A 25521-nucleotide genomic window follows, 5' to 3' on the forward strand; every position below is an offset into this window, starting at 1 on the left:
AGCAAGGGCTTTGGGATGGAGATGCAATATGGCAGTCGTGCCAACATATCTCATCAGCCACCTGGTGGAAGGGACTTTGTGGATCTGAGGCTCTTTCCCCTGTTGCCTCCATCATTCTCCAAATCCCACCAACATCAGCCGCCTCAGAGCGCAACTGGTCTTTGTTTGGGAACACACACACCAAAGCACGCAACTGGCTGACCAATACAAGGGTTGACAAATTGGTGACCATCCGGGCAAATTTGAGGCTTTTTGAGCCTGACAACTAGCCATCCTCAACAAGGTTGGAAAGTGATAGTGAAGATGAGGCCTCAGTCTGATGTTCAAGAGGTGGACATTGAGAAAGTCCAGGGAGAAGACATGGAAGCCTGAGAGGAAGACAACCAAAGCTTTAGTTTCTAGACTATCATTTTACAGATGTGTGTTGAAAACGTTTTTGGGAGATGTGATGGATCATTGGGGATCATTCAATATTCCCTTTCTTTTGTTGTTCAGTGAAATCATCCCATGTGAGTCAACTCATTTAATTAAAGTTCAATTCGTAACTAAATCGTATTTTTATTTTTTTCTATTGGAAGGATTTAACAATTTGAAATTATGTCTACTTATGATAAGGTAAAAGGTTTATGTTTCTGTCTCCATATGATATGGTAAATATATCTAATGCAAAAAACATCTACATTTAAATGGTATTCATATTAATTTGCATATATTTCCGTTAATTCCCACGGACAGTTTCCACCTCTGAATATTCCCCAAAATGTGCAACCCTAGGTCTACCGTATTAAAAGCTTTGGCCACCTCAATGAAAATAGGTCCTGGCACGCCAAGCAATCAGAAAGCACTGAAGGCGTGGCTTTAGTAGCACGGATTGCCTGCGTCATGTTAAAACTATCCAATCCGAAACATCAGATATTAGACACCGCCAAGATTGGTTTGAGAGAAAGGATGGTAAACTGCTTAAGAGGAATTTCGAGCTTACTGCTAACAAAGTCAATAGACTTTGGTCGTTGTCGATTGAAAGGGGGTATTTATTAACGTGACATTCGAAAGGAGGAATTGCCTACCTGCTTTAAAAGTTGTAGGTAGCTTGTTATGTTAGCAAGTAAGCTAACCATTTGCTAACTAGTACATTGACCGAGTTGTCTAGCATGCCTCTACTGTAGCTACTTCCCGTTGTTTATGCCAACTCGCTAGCGTTGGCTAATTTATCCATCAACTGATCATCAAAATATTAGTCGTGCTCTTGTAACTAGCCAGTTATATAGCTGTATGTTTCGCTCGCATGTTTGTGTTAAGAATTGCAAACGTAGCAGCTAACATTTATGCCGTTTTATACTAGTTATGTTTGCAGATATATTCTCTAAATAACGTTACCGTTATAATATCCTCAGGCAGTGGTTTGCGCTAGCTACGCTTACTCTTACAGTCTTCGCTTTTCGACCACTTATTAATTGCACGTTTTATTTTAGCTTTATTATAACTAGCTATACATTTCCTTTGTATTTAATCGCCCGTGGCATTCAAGCGCGAGTAATATTATTCATAGTTATTAGCAAGCTAGGTGACTAGCGAGGTTACTTTGAAAAGCATCCATTTTGAGATTGATACATGATTGACCAGAAAGCTGACTAACTGTAATTCCTAAAGGTCCATGTATGCTCCCCAATAAAAATACATCTGTCTGATGCGTGGATTATTGGGTTGCTTAGAAACCTAAATGTATTAGCTAGCTATTATTTCAGAATCACGATCATTTGGCGTCTAGTTTTGTTTCCTGTTTGGCGATCGGGATTTAGACCTCCTCTTCCTCTGTCCTCGATGCCAACAAAAACAGCCGCGGAAGAAGCAGAAGAAAAGAGTGCACTTGTAAGTGCACTTCAAGTTAAACCTTTTAATTGCTCGGTCATTCCTGCTTGCAAATGCATGTTCGCTTTTATTAGTATAACCACAAAATATCAAATTGGATCAGTTTTCTTATACACAATCGTTTTGCACTCGGAATCGTCTCAAAACGTGCCTCAATGAATTAGCTAATGTTAGCATCCTGTAATATCACTAATGTTAGGTAGATAGCTAGCATCAGTTAGTCCCTTGTGCGAGCTAGCTAGTAATCGCAGAATGTGAAATGGAAACAAATTCTCATTACAAGTAATCAGCCATCCAGGCACCTTTTATTGTTGTAACGTTAGCTGGCTAGCAATTTCTGCTCTGCTTGTAAACTTCGTGGGGAATCTCGGGTCTAGGACGTGGTCAACACCTACTAACGTTAGGCCTTACAGTTTGATGAAATGATGAAAGTTATGATAAGATATCATAAATACTAAAACATGAATGTCTGATACTCATCACAGCTGACCAGTCTCAGCACTTTGGAATATGCAATCGAAGTTGACCTGCAAAGATAATTTAGTCGACTAGTAATGTTTTTGTTCTGGCAATAGCGAGGCTGTAGCCAGCTAGTGGTGCTTTTGTGCAATAGCTATGCTGCTTATAAACAGGCAGGCTTTGCTTCTTGATCAATAACACAATCTGCTGCCTACCTTTGCAAACATTTAATGTATATTATGTAGTTCGTATAAATGTGCAATAGTTTGCCTGTGTGAAGAAAATTGTTTTATCAGGGATTGTGAACTGTCCCATAACACCCATAGGCCTATACAACTGTCACACACGGGAGGGATTGGATGTAGTTTTTTTTAATGCAAATCACGGTTTTCTTTTTTTGCTCCCCATACCAAAGCCAGTCTACTTTCTCCAATGCCATCCTGAAGTGATTTTAAGCAGGTTAACCCCAATTTAAATTAGTTTTCCAGCAGTGTATACTTCTATACACCCAGACAACTACAAATCCAGAGCTCTAACAAAATCAAATTCACATTTTATTGGTCACATATGTTTGATCTTCTAGTTCTGACAGTGCAGTAATATCTATCAGTTGATCTAACAATTCCACAACAACTACCTAATAAGGTATGGAATAAGAATATGTACATATAAATAGATGGATGAGTGATGACCGAGCGGCATAGGCAAGATGGTATAAAATAGTATATACATATGAGATGAGTAATGTAAGATATGTAAACATTATTAAAGTCGCATTATTTAATGTGACTAGTGATCAATTTATTAAAGTGGCCAATGATTTGAGTCTGTAAGTAGGCAGCAGCCTCTCTGTGTTAGTGATGACTGTTTTTCAGTCCCAGCTTTGCTGCACCTGTACTGACCTCGCCTTCTGGGTGGTAGCGGGGTGAACAGTCAGTGGCTGGGGTGGTTGTTGTCCTTGATTAACTTTTTGGCCTTCCTGTGGCATCGGGTGCTGTAGGTGTCCTGGAGGGCAGGTAGTTTGGTCCCGGTGATGCATTGTTCAGACCGCACCACCCTCTGGAGAGCCTTGTGGTTGAGGGCAGTGCAGTTGCCGTACCAGGCGGTGATACAGCCCGACAGGATTCTCTCAATTGTGCATCTGTAAAAGTTTGTGAGGGTTTTAGGTGACAAGCCAAATTCCTTCAGCCTCCTGAGGTTGAAGATGCACTGTTGCACCTTCTTCACCACACTGTGTGAGTGGACCATTTCATTAGACATCTGGCTGTATCATGGTTGCTCTCTGTTTCAGGGTAGTAATTGGTGACTTATCAGAGGAGGATAATGGCCAAAGATGTGAGTCTGATCAGAGACAACCAGTTGCAGTGTTTTTCCATGCTGGTCCTGATTCAATACAGAGACCAGCTGTTGAGATTTTACTGGAATATATGTTGATGATGGTGTCTTTCCCACAGGTTGGTCTGATGGAAACCAATGGAGAATTGAAGGTTTTCATTGACCAGAATCGGAGTCCCAGTAAAGGTGAGCAAAACAGTGTGTTGTGTTCCAGATCTGTTTCATTCAATACCGGTCTCTGTCAGGTATGTCTCAATTCAACAGCAGGGGGCAATGAGACTGCACAGATGTAGCTCATCTCGTTTTACTCCTTTGAAAACATTCTGCTCATCTAATCATGGGCTCCATTATCAGACAGGTGTTCTATAGATTCTGGGTACACTCAGAATTTCCTTTGGGTCAGTAAGCTTGCATCCTATAGGGCCTCCTGTCCCCTGAAGCCATCTACCTGAGAACTGGATATGAAAAGAGGCAGCCATTTTGTGGACAGTGGTTCCAGGTAAGCCTAGTGTTGACTCTGTCCCCTCTCAGGTGTCCTGTCTCTGGTTGCTGTCCATCCTGTGTCAATCCCCATGGCCAAACAACTGCTGCCTAAAACCCTGGGGCCCTCCAATGTCAACATTGCTCCACACATGGTGAGTGTGTCCATTTCCCAGGACCCCTATTGCGTCTACCACAGAAATATCTCAACCACAGACTTGATGACAAAGGATTTTATTTTGACACAGTGGTAGAGTGCAGGTTGTTATTTGCTTTCAGACATTGCAAGCACAACCTTCCTAACTGCAAGCTCACCACTTAAATACACTTGCTGAAACCTCTACACAGTTTAAAGCACACACAGAATCCATGGTCTCTAAGCCCCGTCCATTATCATTGTGACGTGACCGGGGGGTGAGCCTAAGCTGATCAACCTCTGCAGTCAGCAGGATTACTCCCATCATCCCATTACATACATGGTAATATATATATATAATTTATAATGGGGAACAGCTTATGCTTCACCCGATGACCAGCCCGTAGACAGTGGAATACATCACCTAACTGGCCTGCCTCCCATAACAACTATAAGCAGGAAGTTCTCTTCACCTTATCACCCCAGAGTAGGTTCACTCCACCATAGGCACTTGGTACATTATGAGTCAGCTGCATAATGCTCTTTCCATCTTTCCTGCTGGTCTTGAGGGAGACACACTTGTCACGCCATGATGTTGAGAATCAGTTCAGATTGCTCTGTTGTAGGTATATGTACTGTATTTTGACTGCTTGGTGCAAAGCAAGTTGCTCTATGGGAATAATAAAGATTTTCTATTTTACTCTAAAACTAAAATGGTTGGGCCCTCTCTTCCCACCACCCCACTCCCTGTAGGTGATTGGTACGCCCCAGAGGCCCAGTGTTTCCAGTGCCATACTTGTGAACAGCCCTCAAACACCCAACTCCCAGTTCCTCACACAGAGCCAGCCGGCCGACGCGTCGCCATGGTCCTCGGGGTGAGTCACTAACCCCCCCAAAAGAAAATTGTACCTCACATCCTGGCAGGTCACTTAGGAGGCACCCCCTCCTCTCTGTTCATTGATAGAGAAGCTATTTGAGCACCTAGCTGGTTTTAGATGTTTAGGTATTGTGTGCGCCTGTGTGCAATATACCAGTGGAATCTAGAAGTAAACAGCTGTTTGATCACTTCTTTGTCCACAGGAAGCGTGGTAAGAAGGGGGAGAAGAATGGCAAGGGCCTGAGACATTTCTCCATGAAGGTGTGCGAGAAGGTGCAGAAGAAAGGTGTGACCACCTACAACGAGGTGGCAGACGAGCTGGTGGCGGAGTTCAGCGCTGCAGACAACCACATCTCCCCCAACGACTCAGTGAGTTCTGAAGCTGTATGCACACACTGCATAGGGCTATACCTCAGAGCAGGCAGGGGAGGTATTTATGACATCCCTTTTTCTCAGGTAGAATTCTCCATTATGACATCGCACATTCTGTCTGACTGAATAGGTCCTCACCAATAAAACGTGACAATACGGGGCAGAGTGTTCGATTTTGCTGCTGGGGGACAAGAAGACCCCTAGCTCTATTAAAACCATTGACAACTACGTGCCATTTTCAAGGAATTGTTAAATAAATGTAATAACTATTTGGTTTTAATATCATCTATTGAATATATCTATCAATAAAAACGTGGTCAGATAAAGCAGATGCTAAGCTACAGGACTGTTTTGCTAGCACAGACTGGAATATGTTCCGGGATTCCTCTGATGGCATTGAGGAGTACACCACATCAGTCATTGGCTTCATCAATAAGTGCATCAATGACGTCGTCTCCAAAGTCACCGTACGTACATACTCCAACCAGAAGCCATGGATCACAGGCAACATCTGCACTGAGCTAAAGGCTAGAGCTGTCGCTTTCAAGGTGCGGAACTCTAACCCGCTATGCCCTCTGACGAACCAACAAACAGGCAAAGCGTCAATACAGGACTACGATCGAATTGTACTACACCGGCTCTGATGCTCATCGGATGTGGCAGGGCTTGCAAACCATTACGGACTACAAAGGGAAGCACAGCCGAGAGCTGCCCAGTGACACGAGCCTACCAGACGAGTTAAACTACTTCTATGCTCGCTTCAAGGCAAATAATACTGAAACATGCATGAGAGCACCAGCTGTTCCGGAAGACTGTGATCACGCTCTCCGCAGCCGATGTGAGTAAGACTTTTAAACAGGTCAACATTCACAAGGCCAGACGGATTACCAGGACGTGTACTGCGAGCATGCGCTGACCAGCTGGCAAGTGTCTTCACTGACATTTTAAACCTCTCCCTGTCCGAGTCAGTAATATCAACATGTTTTAAGCAGACCACCATAGTGCCTGTGCCCAAGAACACTAATGTAACCTGCCTAAATGACTACCGACCCATAGCACTCACTTCTGCGTGCTCAGTCCCCTCCTGTACTCCCTGTTCACTCATGACTGCACGGCCAGGCACGATTCCAACACCATCATTAAGTTTGTCGATGACACAACAGTGGTAGGGTTGATCACCGACAACGACTAGACAGCCTATAGGGAGGAGGTCAGAGACCTGGCCGTGTGGTGCCAGGACAACAACCTCTCCCTCAACGTGATCAACGAGATGATTGTGGACTACAAGAAAAAGAGGACCGAGCATGCCCCCATTCTCATCGACGGGGCTGCAGTGGAGCAGGTTGAGAGCACCAAGTTCCTTGGTGTCCACATCACCAACAAACTAACATGGTCCAAGCACACCAAGACAGTCGTGAAGAGGACACGACAAAACCTATTCCCCCTCAGGAGACTGAAAATATTTGGCATGAGTCCTCAGATCCTCAAAAGTTTCTACATCTGCACCATCGAGAGCATCCTGACTGGTTGCATCATTGCCTGGTATGGCAACTGCCAGGTCGGCCTCCGACCACAAGGCACTACAGAGGGTAGTGCGAATGGCCCAGTACATCACTGGGGACAAGCTTCCTGCCGTCCAGGACCTCTATACCAGGCGGTGTCAGAGGAAGGCTGTAAAAATTGTCAAAGACTCCAGCCACCCTAGTCATAGACTGTACCGGAGCGCCAAGTCTTGGTCCAAGAGGCTTCTGAACAGCTTCTGCCCCCAAGCCATAAGACTCCTGAACATCTAATCAGATGGCTACCCAGACTATTTGCATTGCCCTCTCCCCCTCCTTTGCACCGCTGCTGCTCTCTGTTATCATCTATGCATAGTCACTTTAGTGACTCTACCTACATGTACATATTACCTCAACTAACCGGTGCCCCCACGCAATTGACTCTGTACCAGTACCGCCCTGTATATAGTCTCGCTATTGTTGTTTTACTGCTGCTCCTTTAATTACTTGTTACTTTCATTTATTATTATCCATATTTTTTAAACTTGCGTTGTTGTTTAGGGGCTCGTAAGTAAGCATTTCACTGTAAGGTCTTCACCTGTTGTATTCGGCGCATGTGACTAATACGATTTGATTTGAAAAGCATAGTCTGAACTACACATTTCCGGTTATTCTGCATTTATCTTTAACATCAGTTATACAGCAAGTAACTGCATGCTTTTCCTGATCAGTAAACATCAGTTGTTCATATGTTTTCAAATACGTGTGGGTAGCCTATCCATTTGGCATTGTAGCTAGGTAGCTAAGCAAACAACGTGTCATTTAGCTTGCTTCATCAGAGATTAGGCTTTTGAAAAGAGCTTTACATTGGCAAGTCCTCATCCTGGTAAAGTTGTCAGTCGGACTACTGCCATCTCCACTATAGATAGCAAGCAAATATAGCCACCTGACAGAACACCTCATTATGGCATCACTCTCTCTTACAGAACTCCTCATTATGACAACCCTCTCTCTGACAGAACTTTACTATAACTTTCTCTCAGACATAACACATCATTGTGACATCGCTCAGACAAAACAAACCTTTTTATGACGTCACAATTTCACAGACACAACAAACCTGTTTAGGAAATAAAGATTCTCTGACATGGTCTTCCTCGAGCCTAATTTACTTGCGCTACTACCGCTTCAGTGTTTGGACATCAAACGTCCTCTCTCGTCCACATAGGGTTTTGAGTCCACATTCACCTCCTTGAAAACTTCTGCTGCGATTTCGAAATCCATGTGCGGACAGGAGCGGACATTCCGGGAGGTAGACGGCACGGAAGTTGTAAATTAGGCTTTAGGACACTGGTTTTCTTACGAAATCACCTCACAAATCCACTGTAAGCTCTCTGCACACACAGGAATCAAGGTCAGAGATGAACCTCTTCCCCCTCTCCTTGTAGCATGTGTACGACCAGAAGAACATCCGACGGCGTGTGTACGACGCGCTCAACGTGCTCATGGCCATGAACATCATCTCTAAAGAGAAGAAAGAGATCAAGTGGATTGGTCTGCCTACCAACTCAGCCCAGGAGTGCCAGAACCTAGAGGTAAGCGCGCGCGCGCACACACACACACACACACACACCTGGCCCTCTATGAACTCTCCTCACTCCCCCTTTTCTCTTATGCTCTGACACCCTGTCTGCGTTGTTCCTCTGTAGGTGGAGAGACAAAGGCGACTGGAGAGAATCAAGCAGAAGCAGTCACAACTCCAAGAGCTCATATTACAGGTGATCATAGGCCAAGCCTGCCTCATAGACAACAATACAATCAATGTTTAAGGGAAGCATAAAATACAAGACCACGGGTTGACTTAACGTTATTCTAACGTTCTCTCCATGTTGTTCCTCTCCTGCAGCAAATAGCCTTTAAGAACCTGGTGCAGCGGAACAGACAGACGGAACAGCAGGCCAACAGACCTCCGCCCCCCAACTCTCTCATCCACCTCCCCTTCATCATCATCAACACCAGCAAGAAGACAGTCATCGACTGCAGCATCTCAAATGACAAGTGAGTGACTATGTGTGTGTTGGTGTATGCCAGTGTAAATTGATCATCAATTGAAGTAATGTAAAGACATTTTATTTTGTCCAACATCGAGGCCATGGCAACACACCGATTGAGTTTTTCATGGTTGAAAGTTTTTTATTTATTAATGTTCTAACCATGCTATTATAGTCTTCATTTCTTCCTCTCCCATTCTGCTGTGTTCAGGTTTGAGTACCTGTTTAACTTCGACAACATGTTTGAGATCCACGACGATATTGAGGTGCTGAAGCGCATGGGCATGGCCTGTGGCCTGGAGGTGGGCAAATGTTCCCCGGAGGACCTGAAGGTGGCCCGCAGCCTGGTGCCCAAAGCCCTGGAGCCCTACGTCACAGGTCAGAGGTCATAGGGATCAGGGGTCATAGCGCATGCTTAAACTTCATGCCCAAATCATCTGTCATAGCTTGAGTCATCGAGCTACACACAATCTCTATTAAAGTAAATGAATTGGGCATTGTAAAACGTTGATAATTTGGGGTACATTGGCTATGAGAAACAAGGGCCTGTGTGGTTCTCTCTAATGTCTATATGTGAATGTGTGTACTACTGTCTGTCACATAGAGATGGCCCAGGGTCCCATCAGTAACGTCTACATCACTGGAGGATCCTCCACCAACGGGCGGCGCCATCACGGCCAGGGCAGGTGAGACTCTCTCTTAGTCAGGCTTGCCATCAGCACTTTCACATAGAAATATATGGTAACTCTTAGGGATGTAACAATTCACCAATACGTATCGGTCCCCCCCCATATGCTAAAACGACTTGCGTGATATTAGGCTTTATTAGTTGAGTGACAACCTGTGTAATTAGTTGATTGTTATCTATGCGCTGTTGAAAATGGTGTTTTACCAGAAATAAAAAGTAATCTACCTGGAGACAAGTCATCTGGCTATACCTGCTGAACGAGGCTTACAATAGATTTTACTTTGATTGTTCAGGTTCACCATCAGCAATAGTTTTGGTCGTTTTTCAGATATACAGGGTTAAGTTGATAATTTCATAACGAGGACAGCAATCACTTTTGCGAGGCACACTGCATGGCTGAAGCGAGAGGAGAAGAGATCACCACTCTCTAAAAATGTCCAAACCATTTTATTTTGAGATGGGAGGGTGGGAAATCCAAAGTTGTGCTAAATATTCATTGGCTATGTCATAACTATTTTGTAAATAATAAATATTGATACGTTACTAGCTCAAACACAATCTGCAAAAATGACAAGTTAATTAGTGGGTGATGGTGATTTCAGAACCAGAGTGTGGGGACAAAATGGGCTACATTGCCCCACCTAATCCGATAGTGGTAGTGAGTGGTAGATGCTTATGACTCAGCTCAGGTGTCTACATAGTACGTACACCATAGTAGTCGGCTCAGACAGATCCAGCTCAGAGGCCCAGCTCACGAGCTTCATCAGCAGCAGATTTTCATTTAGATTGGAAAATGAATGTGTTTATGCTGCAAATGTTGGTGCGATTCGTTCTCTAATCAAACTAAAACGTTTAGTTCCTGTATGGTATCGGAGCCCATGTGTCTAGATATCGGAAAGTATTCAGACCCCTTGACTTTTTTCACATTTTGTTACATTACAGCCTGTATCGAAAATAAATTAAATTAAAAACATCTCTGTAATCTACACACGATAGCCCATAATGACAAAGCGAAAACAGGTTTTTAGACATTTTTGCAAAAGTATTAAAAATACAAAACAGAAATACTTAATTTACATAAGTATTCAGACCCTTTGCTATGAGACTCTAAATTGAGCTCAGGTGTATCCTGTTTCCATTGGTCATCCTTGAGATGTTTCTACAACTTCATTGGAGTCCACTTGTGGTAAATTCAATTGATTGGACATGATTTGGAAAGGTACACACCTGTCTATATAACGTCCCACAGTTGACAGTGCATGTCAGAGCAAAAACCATGAGGTTGAAGGAATTGTCCGTAGAGCTCAGAGACAGGATTTTTAAGGCACAGATCTGAGGAAAGGTAGCAAAAAATGTCTGCAGCATTGAAGGTCCCCAAGAACACAGTGGCCTCCATCATTCTTAAATGGAAGAAGTTTGGAACCACCAAGACTCTTCCTAGAATTGGCCACCCGGCCAAACTGAGCAATCGGGGGAGAACGACCTTGGTCAGGGAGGTGACCAAGAACCCGATGGTCACTCTGACAGACTTCCTCTGTGGAGATGGGAGAACCTTCCAGAATGACCGCCATCTCTGCAGCACTCCACCAATCAGGCCTTTATGGTAGAGTGGCCAGACGGAAGCCACTCCTCTGTTCATCATGTAGCCCGCTTGGCGTTTTCCAAAATGCACTTAGACTCAAACCATGAGAAACAAGATTCTCTGGTCTGATGAAACCAAGATTGAACTCTTTGGCCTGAATGCCAAGCATAATTTCTGTCGGAAACCTAGCACTATCCCAGTCTGTGATGCATGGTGGTGGCAGCATCATGGTGGTGGCAGCATCATGCTGTGGGGATGTTTTTCAGCGGCAGGGACTGGGAGACTAGTCAGGATCGAAGCAAAGATGAACAGAGCAAAGTACAGCGAGATCCTTGATGAAAGCCTGCTCCAGAGCGCTCTGGGTCTCAGATTGGGGCGAAGGTTCACCTTCCAAAAGGACAACGACCCTAAGCACACAGCCAAGACAACGCTGCAGTGGCTTTGGGACAAGTCTCTGAGTTTCCGTGAGTGCCCAGCCAGAGCCCGGACTTGAACCCAATCGAACATCTCTGGAGAGACCTGAAAATAGCTGTGCAGCGACACTCCCCATCTAAGCTGACAGAGCTTGAGAGGATCTGCAGAGAGGAATGTGAGAAACTTATCAAATACAGGTGTGCCAAGCTTGCAGTGTCATACCCAAGAAGCCTTGAGGCTGCAATCGTTGCCAAAGGTGCTTCAACAAAGTACTGAGTAAAGGGTCTGAATACTTATCTAAATGTAATATTTCAGTTATTTATTTTAATTATAAATTAGCAAAAATTTGTAAGCCTGTTTTTACTTTGACGTTATGGGGTATTGTGTGTGGATTGATGAGGGGGGGAAAAAAACATTTAATCAATTTTAGAATAAGGCTGTAACCTAACAAAATTCGGAAATAGTCAAGGGGTCTGAATACTTTCCGGAGCCACTGTAGGTATAGAATTGTCCTGAAAGGGAAAGATGCACATCCCTACTAACTCTACTACTCTCTTCTTCCCCCTCTGTATCTCTCTCTGTAGTGACAGCGGTGCAGATGGTCCCCTGGCCTCCAGCTCTAATGACTCTCACTACAGCAGCTCCCGTGTTGAGACCCCTGTGTCATACATGGGGGATGATGACGAGGAGGACGACTACGATGAGAACGACGATGAAGATTAACTTTCTGCCGCGCCAAGCCTCTCGAACAAGCAGTCTGTCTCTTTTTCTCGCCCTCTCTCTCTCTCTGAGTATCTCTGAGTATTTCTCCCCCTCCGAGTATCTCTCTCTCTGTAAGGGGCGTTGAAGAATGTTTTTCTGGGTATGAAGGGTGTGCAGCCCTCTTCTCCTCAGAGGGGGTGGTCCTGAATCACATGATGCACATTGGCTCTCTGGGAAGTGTAGTCTATGGCTTTGGCACTGCTGCAGCATTTCTCTGTCTATTATCACCCTCTTCTTGGCAAGCCACCCCGCTGGAGAATAAAGGGAAAATAAACATCTTCCAGACAACCCACTGCTGTTGGAGAATAGTGTTCCTTGTGTGTGAAATAGTTAGCTTTGTTATGTTTTGATTTCTTTGGACAGACTCAATGGTGAACCACTGTTTCAAGATGGCTGCCAGTGCAACTGTCCCCAGACCGCTGGCTCAGAGACACTCACTGGATCCAAAATGTCCGGTTTAGTCGCCACAACGCCCTAAGAAAGTTTGGGACTGCCTTTCGAAAGTGTGGACACTGTTTTGTTATCCCCCTCTTTTGTGGCATTGATATCAATGGGCTGGTGTGTTGGGCTAGCTTCCTCTCATTCTGTAGGCAGCTGCTTTTCTGGTCCTTATTTGTTTAAGTTTTGGAGAGCGCCCTTCCACACCATGGTAGTGTTTACAAGTGACGGGCACGAGCGAGGAAAATAACTCTCCTACCCACGCTCCCCTATAGGAAAATGTTAAGCTTTGTGTTTGAATGATGTAAACTGATCCTATGAAGATTGTAGTTTATAACATCCTTTACAGGTCAGTGGCGGAAGGAAGACCTGGACATTATTAATGTATCTGAAATGTGGGTTGTGTAGGTGTGTCTCCATGGACTCCCTTCGAAGATCTCCTTTTTTTTTTTTTTTTTTTTACTGAACAACATGTACTGACTCTTCCAAAAGACCTTTTCTGTAATCTAATATAATTTTGTCAATTAAATATAGAGAATGTTTTAACACGTTTACTTCAGTTAGTGGTTTTGTGTGGTGTTATAATCTAAAAAGCATATGGTATTTTGCACTACTCAATTGGCTTCAATAGCTGAAATAGGACCGTAATAACCTCAAATGGGTCAAACATATGACATCCTTTGGGAATTTTCCTCTGGGAAATCTGATGTGTTGACTTGCGGTCTCTAAAGCCTTGTTCACATTGGTATTTTGAAGTGACTCAAATCCTTTTTCCTGCAGTCAACAGCCAAAAAGCACATGGAATCAGATATTTCAAGCCACATTTAAAACCACCTTTGTAGGTTTTTAGACAGTTTGGCATATCTTGTTGCTTGCTAGCTACTCTGTTGACAATTTTGACAAGAACAGGTGGTAGTTAACTAGCTTGTTAATTGTTTACAATCAAATTAGGGAATGTGCTGAAGGCTAGAGGGAGATATAACCATTTTGCTTTCACCTTTCTGATCCTTCCATATCTATGAAGGCCAGGAGCCATTCCAATGTTTCGAGAGGTGTCTATTTTAGACTGCGCCTTACTCCCTCCCTTCTTTTCTACTGTTCTGCTCCCTTGTGTCTTGTTCTTTAGATAACAGGTGCTGCTCTGGCCTCCATGGCACAGTCTGAATACATCAGTCACAGCTTGGGCTCTCACTCTCAGCCTGAGGTATTAGGGAGTTAGTGGATAAAGGCATTACTGTCTGAAAGGTGCTGAGCCAGGTGTGTGTGAGAGATACGGGTAAAGCGCTCGGGTCAGGAGAAGGATCTTGTGTCCTCTGTCCTGCTGCTGGCACTGCTCTCCTTTTCTTTCTCTGCCGCTGTTCATTTTCCTCTTAGCATTCCTCTCTAATCCTCCCTTTTTACTGTTTCACTCCCTCTTTCTCCTCTACCACCTTTTACTCACACTTCAACATATTTTTTGTAATCTCTTTTCTCACACTATCCCTCCTTGCCCCCCCGCTCTCCTTCACCATGCTCTCCCTCTGAGTGTCCTCGCTGTCGGCGACAGCCTCTCTCCCTCCGTTGCCATGGATTTGGGCAGCCTGACCACGGTGGTTGCCAACTCGGCCTACATAAGCGCCCGCGGCAGCTTCGATGGCTCCAACCCGGCAGCCTCGCGTGACAAGAAGTACCACGCCCGCCTCAAGCTGCCCCACATCACCGTGTGTGAGGGCCTCCAAGAAACCCTGGACCTAACCTTTCAGTCAGTCTGCGTGGAGCAGCCCATCGGCAAACGTCTGTTCCGCGAGTTCCTGGAGACGGTGCCCGAATACCACGGTCCTTGCCACTTGTGGCGGGACATCGAAGAGTACGACTTAGCCGAAGACACAGACCGGGCCCAGAAGGCATCTAGGATCGTCCAGCGTTACCTGGAATCCTCTGCTAAGCTCTACTGCCCCTTCCTGACCCCGGAGACCGTGACCCAGGTGAAGGAGGCACAGCAGGGGGCTGGGGACACACTCTTTTCCCAGACACTGGTCTCGGTGCTTGGCTACCTCCAGGAAGTTCCCTACACCTTCTTCCTGGAGAGCATGTACCTGAAGAGGTTCCTGCAGTGGAAGTGGCTGGAGATGCAGCCCATGGACCAAGACTGGTTCCAGGACTTCCGTGTGCTAGGGAAGGGGGGGTTCGGAGAGGTGTCTGCCTGCCAGATGAAGGCCACGGGGAAACTGTACGCCTGCAAGAAGCTCAACAAGAAGAGGCTGAAGAAGAGGAAAGGCTATGAGGTGAAAAGACGGGGTGGGAAAGAGGTAGTTTCTGAGGGTCTTTGGTGTGGTCCATCATCTCTAGTCATGTGATACTTCCTGTATGATATCAGATGATATCCCAAGAGGAAATCAGTTCATTAGAATACAGGTCACTTCTGTAGCCTATTATCGCTAGATCAAGCTGAGTCACAATGACTAATGACATGGAAGGGTAGTGCTACAGTGTGTGGCCAGGTGTCATACCCTCTGTGACTGTGTTAGAACCCCTGTAATCTTGAGTGAAACATTTGCCTCTGTCTTAGCCCTCTGTGTTAAACACAACACAGGGATAGAGCGATTACGGAGAGGTTTAGGGAAAAGCTGTTCTCAATGGAAGTGCTGGGGAAGGTTAGTCCATGTCCTTTACAGCTAGTCCAATGCCCTGTTAAAATGCCCCCTTGCTAATGTCAATCACTCATATGATTAGATAGGTGAAAGCAAGGATTCCACTTCATATCCTTCACCTATCCAGGTGTTAGATCAGTGATTACTTCAAGGATGCATTTGAAAAGTAATTGAGCAGGGCCTACCGCTGAGATACTGTATATAATGATCAGATTGTCTCCCTAACAATGGGAGTATTGGGAGCTTAACGCTGTATTCCCTCAGTGGACAGATTTTGACTGGAGTGGATCCTCTCGCTTTGCCTCTTCCTCGCTGCCTACCGGTATGAATTTGTGAGTGATGGTTGCTATTGTCATGTTTGTCCCTCTACTCTAGGGGGCGATGGTGGAGAAGAGGATTCTTGCCAGGGTTCATAGTCGCTTCATCGTGTCACTGGCCTACGCTTTCCAGACCAAGGATGAGCTTTGCCTGGTTATGACCATCATGAATGGAGGAGACCTGAAGTAAACACACACTTATGATAGATTTGTAACATGTTTGTTCCCATACTTCACATTTTAGTAATTTAGCAGACACACTTATCCAGAGCGACTTACAGGAGCAATTGGGGTTAAGTGCCTTGCTCAAGGGCACATCAACATATGTTTCACCTAGTCAGCTTTGGGGATTCGAACCAGCGACCTTTCGGTTTCTGTCCCAACGCTCTTAACCACTAGGCTACCTGCCGTCCCAGGTACCACATCTATCTGGTGGATGAGAACAACCCAGGGTTTGAGGAGCCCAGAGCCTGTTTCTACGCAGCTCAGATCATCCAGGGCATGGAGCACCTCCACCAGAAGAGAATCATCTACAGAGACCTCAAACCTGAGAACGTGCTGCTGGACAATGAAGGTACACAATGAGAGGTGTGCATGTACATACAAACACACCCACACGCATGTGATGCTTGTGTGATGTGACGCTGTCCATATGTCCTTAGGTAACGTGCGTATCTCTGACCTGGGTCTGGCAGTGGAGCTGAAGGAGAACCAGACAAAGATCAAAGGCTATGCCGGAACTCCAGGTCAGTCTCGGCTGCAGCGGCTTGACCTGGGGTTTCACGTTTAGTGTCTCCAAGAGGTTCCATATTGGCTCTTGTGACTGACCTTTGCTATCTGCCCCCAGGGTTTATGGCCCCGGAGCTCCTGAAGGGGGAGAAGTATGACACCTCAGTGGACTATTTCACCCTAGGGGTCACACTGTTTGAGTTTATGGCCGCCAAGAACCCCTTCAGGGAACGTGGAGAGAAGGTAACCTGCTCTATCCCTCCTCCCTTTCATCCCTCCACACTGAAAGTGCACACTGGATAACAGTGTAGGTCATCAATTCTGGTCGTGTAGAGCCACTGGAGTATGAAGGCTTTCATTCCATCCCAGCATTTACACACCTGTCTTTGATTCTTCCTTAAGGCCATCATTATTTGCATCAAGGGTGTCTGTGCAGGGCTGGAACAAAAGCCTGCACACACAGTTGGTTTATGGCTTTGATGTATTGTTGCTAACCTGCGGTCGTCTTCTGGTCAGGTTGAGAAGGAGGCACTAAAGGAGCGCATCATGACCGGGACTGTGGTCTACCCAGAGACATTCAGTGAGAACGCCAAGTCCATCTGCTCTGCGCTGCTGGAGAAACAGGTGGACAAGAGACTAGGTTTCAAGGACGGGACCTGTGACGAGATCAGAACACACCCCTTCTTCAGCGCCATCCACTGGACGAGACTGGATGCAGGTACGAACTGCTATTTCTAAGTGCTAAACTGAACCAAATGTTAAGTTGTGTATGTGGGCTAGATTTGGGCCATGATAATTTTGCTGTGTCACACTACAGCTGCCACAAAGACAGACTCCCAATCAGAAGCACACCATCCCTCCTTCTGAAGTTCACTCAGTAAGAGTCTCTCTAACCCCCTCCCTCTCTCCTACAGGCATCCTGCCCCCTCCGTTTGTCCCTGACTCCAAGGTGGTCTACGCCAAGGACCTGGATGACGTGGGGGAGTTCTCCTCGGTGAAGGGGGTGGGGCTGGACGACCCCGACCGCGTGTTCTTTGACGAGTTCTCCTCTGGGAACATTGCCATCCCCTGGCAGGAGGAGATGATTGAGACGGGGATCTATGGTGAGCTCAACGTGTGGGGACCCGCAGGCACCATACCCAACGACCTGCGCAGGGAGTCCATCTTGGAACAGCCCAAGTCATCCACCTGCTGCTTGGCGTGATTGTCTCTTTGGAAACGGAGGACGAAGAAGGGAGCTCAGACGTTCCGGATCAGACCAACCGTAGCTCTTTGAGGTGATGTTGTGTTTAGTACACGCGGAAGCGCTGCCAACTGAATATTTTTTTTGAACGCTTTACGTTTAGAGTAGAACAATGAGAGAAACTGTAAAAAAAAAAATAATACATACACCTCAAAGGGCATTGATGGGAAAATGCGTCGCCATCGTGACAACAACACCTGGACCCAGACAAACACTCAAGACAGTCCAGAACAGCAAATCAGGTTCTACACAATAACGTTGCCATGGAGATGGAACTCCTGAGTGGCACGGCGTTCTGACTGCTCATTGGTTGAGATTGAGAGACTGTTCCGCTGCTCTTAGAGTGAAACTGTTAGATGGACTTTGGACCTTTGTACTTCATTTGGGCCCAGCTATAGATATTCTGTATTCTCAAAGCATTCTGACAGATCATTTAGCATCATCAAGATGCTTTCTGATTCTGCTCACTATAACACTAGTGAAATGTGCTAAGAAACATGAAATCTTGCAGTTCTCTAAATATGTCAATATACACTGAGTCTATCAAACATCAGGAACACCTTCCCAATATTGAGTTGCACCCCACCCCTTGCCCTCAGAACAGCCCCAATTGATCAGGCATGAACTCTACAAGGTGTCACAGGGATCCACAGGGATGCTGGCCCATGTTGACTCCAATGCTTCCCACATTTGTGTCAAGTTGGCTGGATGTCCTTTGGGTGGCAGACCATTCTTGTTACATACGGGAAACTGTTGAGCGTGAAAAACCCAGCAGCGTTGCAGTTCTTGACACAAACTGGTGCGCCTGGCACCTACTACCATACCCTGTTCAAAGGCACTTCAATTTTATGTGTTGCCCGTTCACCCTCTGAATGGCACACATAAACAATCCATGTCTCAGTTGTCTCTAGGCTTAAAAATCCTTCTTTAGCCTGTCTCCTCCCCTTCATCTACACTGATTTGAAGTGGATTTAACAAGTGACATCAATAAGGGATTCTAACTTTGGAAAGAGCAGTTGTTAATGTTTTGTATACTCAGTGTAAGAGCTTACCTTCTTGAACTAGTCTGTTTTCATGTATAGTGGAAAAGGGTTTGTTTGCCATTATCGTAAATGCAGGTGATACTGTCTCTAGTAGATGTCTATGTATATATAGTAACTTTCAGAATATCTGTGTTGATGCCAATGCAGACTATGCGTAAGTAGCGAGAAATGAACACATTTCTCACACTGTAGTGAAAATCAAATTTATTTACAAAACATTTTGTCAATGTATCTAATGTATGAAAAAACATTGGTAGATAAAATTGCATTTTGAAAAGTCACATGGTTTAGATTCATTTTGGTTTCTGTTTTTTTTTGCAGGACACGGGTTGTAAATATAATGTAGCTCACAGCAATGTCCTTGAAACCCAGAATCTGCTTTTGTTGTCTGTCTAATAATAGTGTGTGTTGGTGAGGTGAATGTACCCACACAATGGGCTCCAGGCAGTCTGTAGTGAGCTCCTGTTTCATCCATCCACAGTGGAGAACAATCTCTTCTTTCTCTTGCTCAACACTTTTCCTCTGAGTCTCCTCTACTCCCTGGTCTCTCCATTATATCCCCTCTCCCCCTCTCCTCTCTTCACTCTCGTGCCGTGGCCTTGTAGATCATCACGTCTCCCTCCTTTAGCTCTGTCATCAGTGTTGTATCAAAACAACTCTTAAATCTCTCTGTGAACTTCAGGTCTGACTGGAACCTCACCTTATTGGCCCACATCAGCGTGGTGCCACTTCCTGGTTTGCAGAAGTGGTGCATGGTCGCCAGCAGCTCCTCCAGGTAGTTGTGGTGATACACTACATCGGCTGCCAGCACGTAGTCATAGTGACAGGAAGTGCTGGGGAAGTCTTTCTCAAGGTCGTGACCCCAGGTGAGGGCAGTTACCTGGGGCGTGTAGCGGCAGCGGCCCTTGGAGTTCCGAGAGAGGTTAAAGGTCAGGTTGGGAAGGATTTCGGGCAGGTCGGTGGCTGTTACCCAGGCACCTGGAAAACAGGATACAAGGGGAACAGTCAGTTAGGAAAATTGAATCAGTCTGTCAAACCATATCACCAACTGACAGACTCATCTAGTAGACTGGCCAGTTAGCCAGACTGAAAAAGAGACAGATGGACAGACTCACCCAGAAGACTGGCCACAATAGATAGTAAACCTGTCCCTGCTCCAATCTCCAGTACCGCTTTATCCAGGAAATTCACCTGCTGCCGGTTATTCTCCAGGAACTGACTCAGAGCCACCGCCTACCCAGACACACACACAAATACATCATCGTCAGCAACAGCATTATTATCATCATCACTGCGATCACCATCAACATCTACACACAGTGATAGATAGAGCAACCCAGATCAGTCAATATGAATTAAAGGCCCAGTGCAGTCAAAATTCTTTTTTTGCTGTGTTTTATATCATATCGCACAACAGCTGATGAAACTAACACTGTAAATGTGTGCTGATTGAAAATACAATCTACGCGGGAGTTTCTGCTTTTCATGGTGACATCACCATGCAGTAAATTGGTTAATAGACCAACAGAGTGCCAAACCTCTCTGCCAATAACAGCTTCCACTCTACACGAAGACCACTCCCAGACAGTCCTAGCTAAACTGTTGCTTGAGAAATATACTGAACAAATATATAAACGCAAGTGTCAAAGATTTTACTGAGTTACAGTTCATATAAGGCAGGTATTCCCAAACTGGGGTATGTAAATGCAATGCCGTCATGGGTACGCCAAATAAAAATGTGATTCACCAAAAAATACATATATATATTTTCACATTTTCAAACAGCACATTTATATTTTCCAATGGGGCTATACATTTGGGTGAGGATTTTTTCTCGCCTGAGTAGCCTTGTTTCACTGCCCCCCCAAAAAATTCAACCGTCTAGTGTTCAGCAATTTTTTTTATTTATTTCACCTTTATTTAACCAGGTAGGCCAGTTGAGAAGAAGTTTACAACTGCGACCTGGCCAAGATAAAGCAAAGTAGTGCGACGACAAAAACAACACAGTTACACATGCGATAAACAAACGTACAGTCAATAACACAAGTGAAAGTCTATATACAGTGTGTGCAAATGAGGTAGGAAATAACAAAATGTCAAATACAGGAAGCCTAGTCAAAAAATGAACATCCAATCACATTAACCGTTACTGTCTCGTGGGAAACCTTCACTCTTGCGCAGACATTTTAGAAACATGACAATTTTAAAAATAAGCCACAGGAGTTTTAGTGAGAATAAAGGTGACTTTTGAGTAGTAAGACATGTATAAAAGCAACAGATACCATGAATAAGAAGGGGCTAGAAGCATCTTATATGGTGAGCTACCAAGTGGCTAGGACAGGCAAGCCTCATACTATTGTGGAGGACTTAATTCTTCCTGCTGCCCCGGATATGGCTGGGACAATGCTGGGAGAAAAGGCCCCAAAAAACTATACAGACAATGCCTTCATCAAACAACACTGTTTCACGACGCATCAGTGACATGGCAGGAGATGTTTTGAATCAATTACTGCTTCGCATACAAGCCAGTGAATTATATGCGTTACAGCTGGATGAGTCAACAGACGTAGCGGGCCTGCCACAGCTCCTGGTATATGTCCGTTACGTTTATGGGGGTCAATTAAGGAAGACATCCTCTTCTACAAACCACTGGAAACCAGGACAACATGAGAGGATATTTTTAAACTACTGGACATCTTTGTGACATCAAATGGACTTTGGTGGTCAAGATGTGTTGGTATCTGTACTGATGGCGCAAAAGCCATGACAGGGAGACATAGTGGAGTGGTAACGCGCGTGCAAGCAGTTGCTACCGACGCCACTTGGGTACACTGCAGCATCCACCGAGAGGCTCTTGCTGCCAAGGGAATGACTGACAGCTTGAAATATGTTTTGGATACTACAGTGAAAATGGTTAATGTTTTTAAAGCAAGGCCCCTGAACTCTCGTGTATTTTCTGCACTATGCAATGATATGGGCAGCGACCATGTAGCGCTTTTACATCATACAGAAGTGAGCTGGTTATCATGGGGCAAAGTATTGACACGTTTTTTTAAATTGAGAGACGAGCTTAAAGTCTTTATTGACCATTATTTTCACTTGTCTGACTGCTTGCATGATGATGAGTTTCCCACACGACTGGCCTATCTGGGTGATGTTTTTTCTCGCCTGAATGATCTGAATCTAGGATAACAGAGACTCTCCGCAACTATATTCAATGTGCGGGACAAAATTGAGGCTATGATTAAGAAGTTGGAGCTCTTCTCTTTCTGTATTAACAAGGACAACACACAGGTCTTTCCATCATTGTATGATTGTTTGTGTGCAAATGAACTCAAGCTTACTGACAATGTCAAATGTGATATAGTCAAGCACCTCAGTGAGCTGGGTGCGCAATTACGCAGGTACCTTCCAGAAACGGACGACACAAACAACTGGATTCGTTATCCCTTTCGTGCCCTGCCTCCAGTCCAGTTACCGATATTTGAACAAGAGAGCCTCATCGAAATTGCAACAAGCGGTTCTGTGAAAATTTAATTTAATCAGAAGCCACTGCCAGATTTCTGGATAGAGCTGCGCTCAGAGTTTCAACATTTGAGAGTGCGCTGACCCTGGTGCTAGAGGGGGTAGCAGTTGGAGGTTGAATGTTTGAAGCGGTATGGGACTATAACAAGTTTGGGAACCACTGATATAAGGAAATCAGTCAAATGAAATAAATAAATTAGGCCCTGACCTATGGATTTCACATGACTGGGCAGGGGCACAGCCATGGGTGGGTCTGGGGGGGCATAGGACCACCCACTTGGGAGCTAGGCCAACCCACAGGGAGCCAGGCCCAGCCAATCAGAATTAGTTTTTTCCCACAAAAGGGCTTTACTACAGACAGAAATACTTCTCAGCACCCCCTGCTGCATTCCCTTTAAGTTCAATCATCATGTTACTGAGTGTCTTTTGAACTCACCCCTGGCCAGACAAGGGCGCCATAGGAGTCCAGAGACTCTCTGATGCAGATTTCATGACCAGCGATAAGGAAAAACTCCTTCCCCAGCGTGTAGGAAACACTGGATTCACTGGCCATCTGCTTACAGTCAGACACCACTGTAGAGGACAGGACCACAACACAACCAGGTACACTACACACCGGACAGCCAACTGTTAATAACCACTACTACACACAGTCACAACATAACTAAGTTTGACTGTTACACACAACAGCCTCAGAACCACAACACAACCACACTGGACTGCTAATATAATTGACCGTGACCACTAGAACACATTCACCATTCCTTACTGTTAGGGTTAGGAAACCGCTGCTTGCGTTCATCTTGTGTTCCATTGTCCATCACCTGTGGTCTCTCTTCTTCTTCCTTGTTCTCACCCGGCTCTCCGTCTGTCTTCTCCTTCTTGGGATCCTCTTGGTCTGGCTGTTTGACTGTAGAAGGGCTCTCCATCGCCACAGAACACTGTCGCCATTAGACAACACTTTAGTTGACCTTGTGTGTGCGTCCATCCGTACATGTGTGTGTAAATACTGTATTGGTTAGGCTACATGTTACATGTGTGTAAATCCAGCCAAGGAAGCTTGGACTGGGCTATGATGAACTGGGCTCTTTTCCCTTATCTCCCCTGGGTCTAGTTGTCTGTGTTCGGGCCCAGAGAAATACTTATATTTATAACCAACCATCAGCAGAACACTCGGACTCTGGAGGGAAATACCTGCCATAGCTTAGGACCCACATCACCGAACTTCCTCAGTTCCATACACTTAGTTTCTCTTCTCCACACACAATCACCAGACTTTCACATCAAACATTGTTAGCTAAGATGGTGTTAGTATCAGAAATGGAGCAGCATTAGTACCAAGGCTTTTACAGACTCAAATTATGCATTTCCGTACAGGATTTACCCCAGTGTTTTACCCCAAAGGCTAGGACTTTTCTGTTTCCATCTACGCGGGCCGGCACCCGTGTCTCACTGGGCCATGGCTCCGGCGGACCAGCTCTCACTTGGGGATAAAGCCAAGCCACTGGTACTTTTCAGCTGGCGTTTACATAACAAATGTTAATCGTAAACTTCAAGACCTTCTCACAAAGCAACTGTTCTGATTATGCAGAAGTTGTTGATTCCGCTCCTCACAAGTCCTCACTGTCAGCCCTAGCTATGGAAACACAACATAAGGGTGTGTATACACTAGTGTAACACTGGTGCTACAGTCAAAAAGCAGCAGAAGACACTGATGCAAACACATGAATACCCACATATTGATGTTCACGGGGGCTTGCAGACTCATGCTCCAGAGAGATGAATCAAGTTCCATGGAATTGAACAGAATAAACGGGAGGATGTTGTATGTGATACAGACCTGTATGAGGTGGTTGTCTCTGTCTCTCTTTGTCTTTGTGACTGTCCTACTGCATCCTGTTTATACCTGGGCAGCAGCCCTTCAAACACACCCCCAAAATCACTGCGCTATAATAGAGAGAGAGGCAGAAAGTCAGACAGACTAAGCTAGTATGATAGTGACAGACCGACAGACAGAGAGAGAGCGAAAGATATACTGCCTAAAGTGAAACTCCCTCTTTGATCCCACTCACATGGAGCCAAGTAAAGTCCACATTTTCAGAGACGTGTGTATTAGACTGAGACTTCTGCGTGATGACGTATCTGCCATAGTGCTATTTGCCAAGGCATACAGGCTCCTGGGTCTAGCCCTGAATTTAAAGAAGACTCAAATCCTTCAACAAGCCCCCTACTCCGCCCACAATACAGGTTGACAATAACACCCTTGGAAATGTGGAACACTTCCCATACCTCGGCAGCCTTCTCTCCCCCAAAACCTACAATGACTCTGAAATACACCTGTTGTATTCGGTGCATGTGACAAATAAAATTTGATTTGATTAGATTTTTGATGTGACTGAGTGACAGCAAACTTGGCTGCCCCCTGCAGTTGAGGACAGACACAGAAACATCCATCCGTGGGCTGCTCCTAATCTGCAGTTTTTTTTGCAGTGACAATGTGCAGGGAGTTATTTGACAACATCTATTTAGGTATATTAAAACACTTCCGTTTTTCCCGATCAAGAGTATCATCGAATCCGACTATCAACTGTAAATTTACGCATACGACCACGTGTATGGCCACGTCGGCACACATCATACTTTACATGCTTGTACACTTAATTAAGGCACTATTTAACACACCCCTACCATGTAGTCTTATAGTCTCCACAGGCACAGCCAGAAGAGGATTGGCCAAGCCTCAGAGCCTGGTTCCTCTCTAGGGCCAGTAAACGAAAGGTCGCTGGTTCGATTCCCTGAGCTAACTAGGTAAGAATAATCTGTTGATGTGCCCTCTACATCCGGCTTCTTCATTTGTGGGATCATCTGAGACCAGCCACCTGGACAGTTGATGAAACTGTGGGTTTGCACAACCGAAGAATTCCGACACAAACTATCAAAAATCGTCTCAGGGAAGCATATCTGCGTGCTCGTCGTTCTCACCAGGGTCTTGACCTGACTGCAGTTTGGTGTTGTAACTGACTTTGGTGGGAAAATGCTCACCTTTGATTGCCACTGGCATGCTGGAGAAAT

General features: G+C 45.2%; 3 protein-coding genes across 9 annotated transcripts; 2 read left to right on the plus strand and 1 right to left on the minus strand.

Moving 5' to 3' along the window:
* Positions 1 to 904: 904 nt before the first annotated feature.
* Positions 905 to 13521, plus strand: LOC139546330 (transcription factor Dp-1-like). Of its 7 annotated transcripts, none has more exons than XM_071354607.1 (12): positions 934 to 951; positions 3620 to 3663; positions 3783 to 3849; positions 4195 to 4298; positions 5033 to 5154; positions 5360 to 5525; positions 8476 to 8622; positions 8737 to 8805; positions 8934 to 9085; positions 9290 to 9456; positions 9683 to 9764; positions 12347 to 13521. In XM_071354607.1, exons 2-12 carry the CDS (start codon positions 3652 to 3654, stop codon positions 12483 to 12485), a joined length of 1227 nt encoding a protein of 408 aa, XP_071210708.1. In that variant the 5' UTR covers positions 934 to 951; positions 3620 to 3651; the 3' UTR covers positions 12486 to 13521. The 7 variants fall into 7 exon arrangements, with proteins under 7 accessions (XP_071210710.1, XP_071210705.1, XP_071210708.1 ...); XM_071354606.1 differs by lacking the exon at positions 934 to 951 and adding an exon at positions 958 to 1105; XM_071354608.1 differs by lacking the exon at positions 934 to 951 and adding an exon at positions 958 to 1085.
* A 98-nt stretch (positions 13522 to 13619) lies between these two features.
* LOC139546329 (rhodopsin kinase GRK1-like) lies at positions 13620 to 19205 on the plus strand. Its single transcript, XM_071354603.1, has 7 exons — positions 13620 to 15226; positions 15968 to 16095; positions 16326 to 16483; positions 16572 to 16655; positions 16757 to 16881; positions 17155 to 17356; positions 17553 to 19205. Exons 1-7 carry the CDS (start codon positions 14528 to 14530, stop codon positions 17840 to 17842), a joined length of 1686 nt encoding a protein of 561 aa, XP_071210704.1. The 5' UTR covers positions 13620 to 14527; the 3' UTR covers positions 17843 to 19205.
* A 57-nt stretch (positions 19206 to 19262) lies between these two features.
* On the minus strand, positions 19263 to 23378 carry LOC139547292 (protein-lysine methyltransferase METTL21C-like). Its single transcript, XM_071356346.1, has 4 exons — positions 23219 to 23378; positions 22886 to 23022; positions 20040 to 20157; positions 19263 to 19902 (listed from the first exon to the last, which is right to left on the minus strand). The coding sequence occupies exons 1-4, from the start codon at positions 23376 to 23378 to the stop codon at positions 19505 to 19507; spliced, it is 813 nt and encodes a 270-aa protein (XP_071212447.1). The 3' UTR covers positions 19263 to 19504.
* Between the last annotated feature and the right edge of the window lie 2143 nt (positions 23379 to 25521).

Source organism: Salvelinus alpinus, chromosome 20, assembly GCF_045679555.1.
Source record: "Salvelinus alpinus chromosome 20, SLU_Salpinus.1, whole genome shotgun sequence".
NCBI lineage: Eukaryota > Metazoa > Chordata > Actinopteri > Salmoniformes > Salmonidae > Salvelinus > Salvelinus alpinus.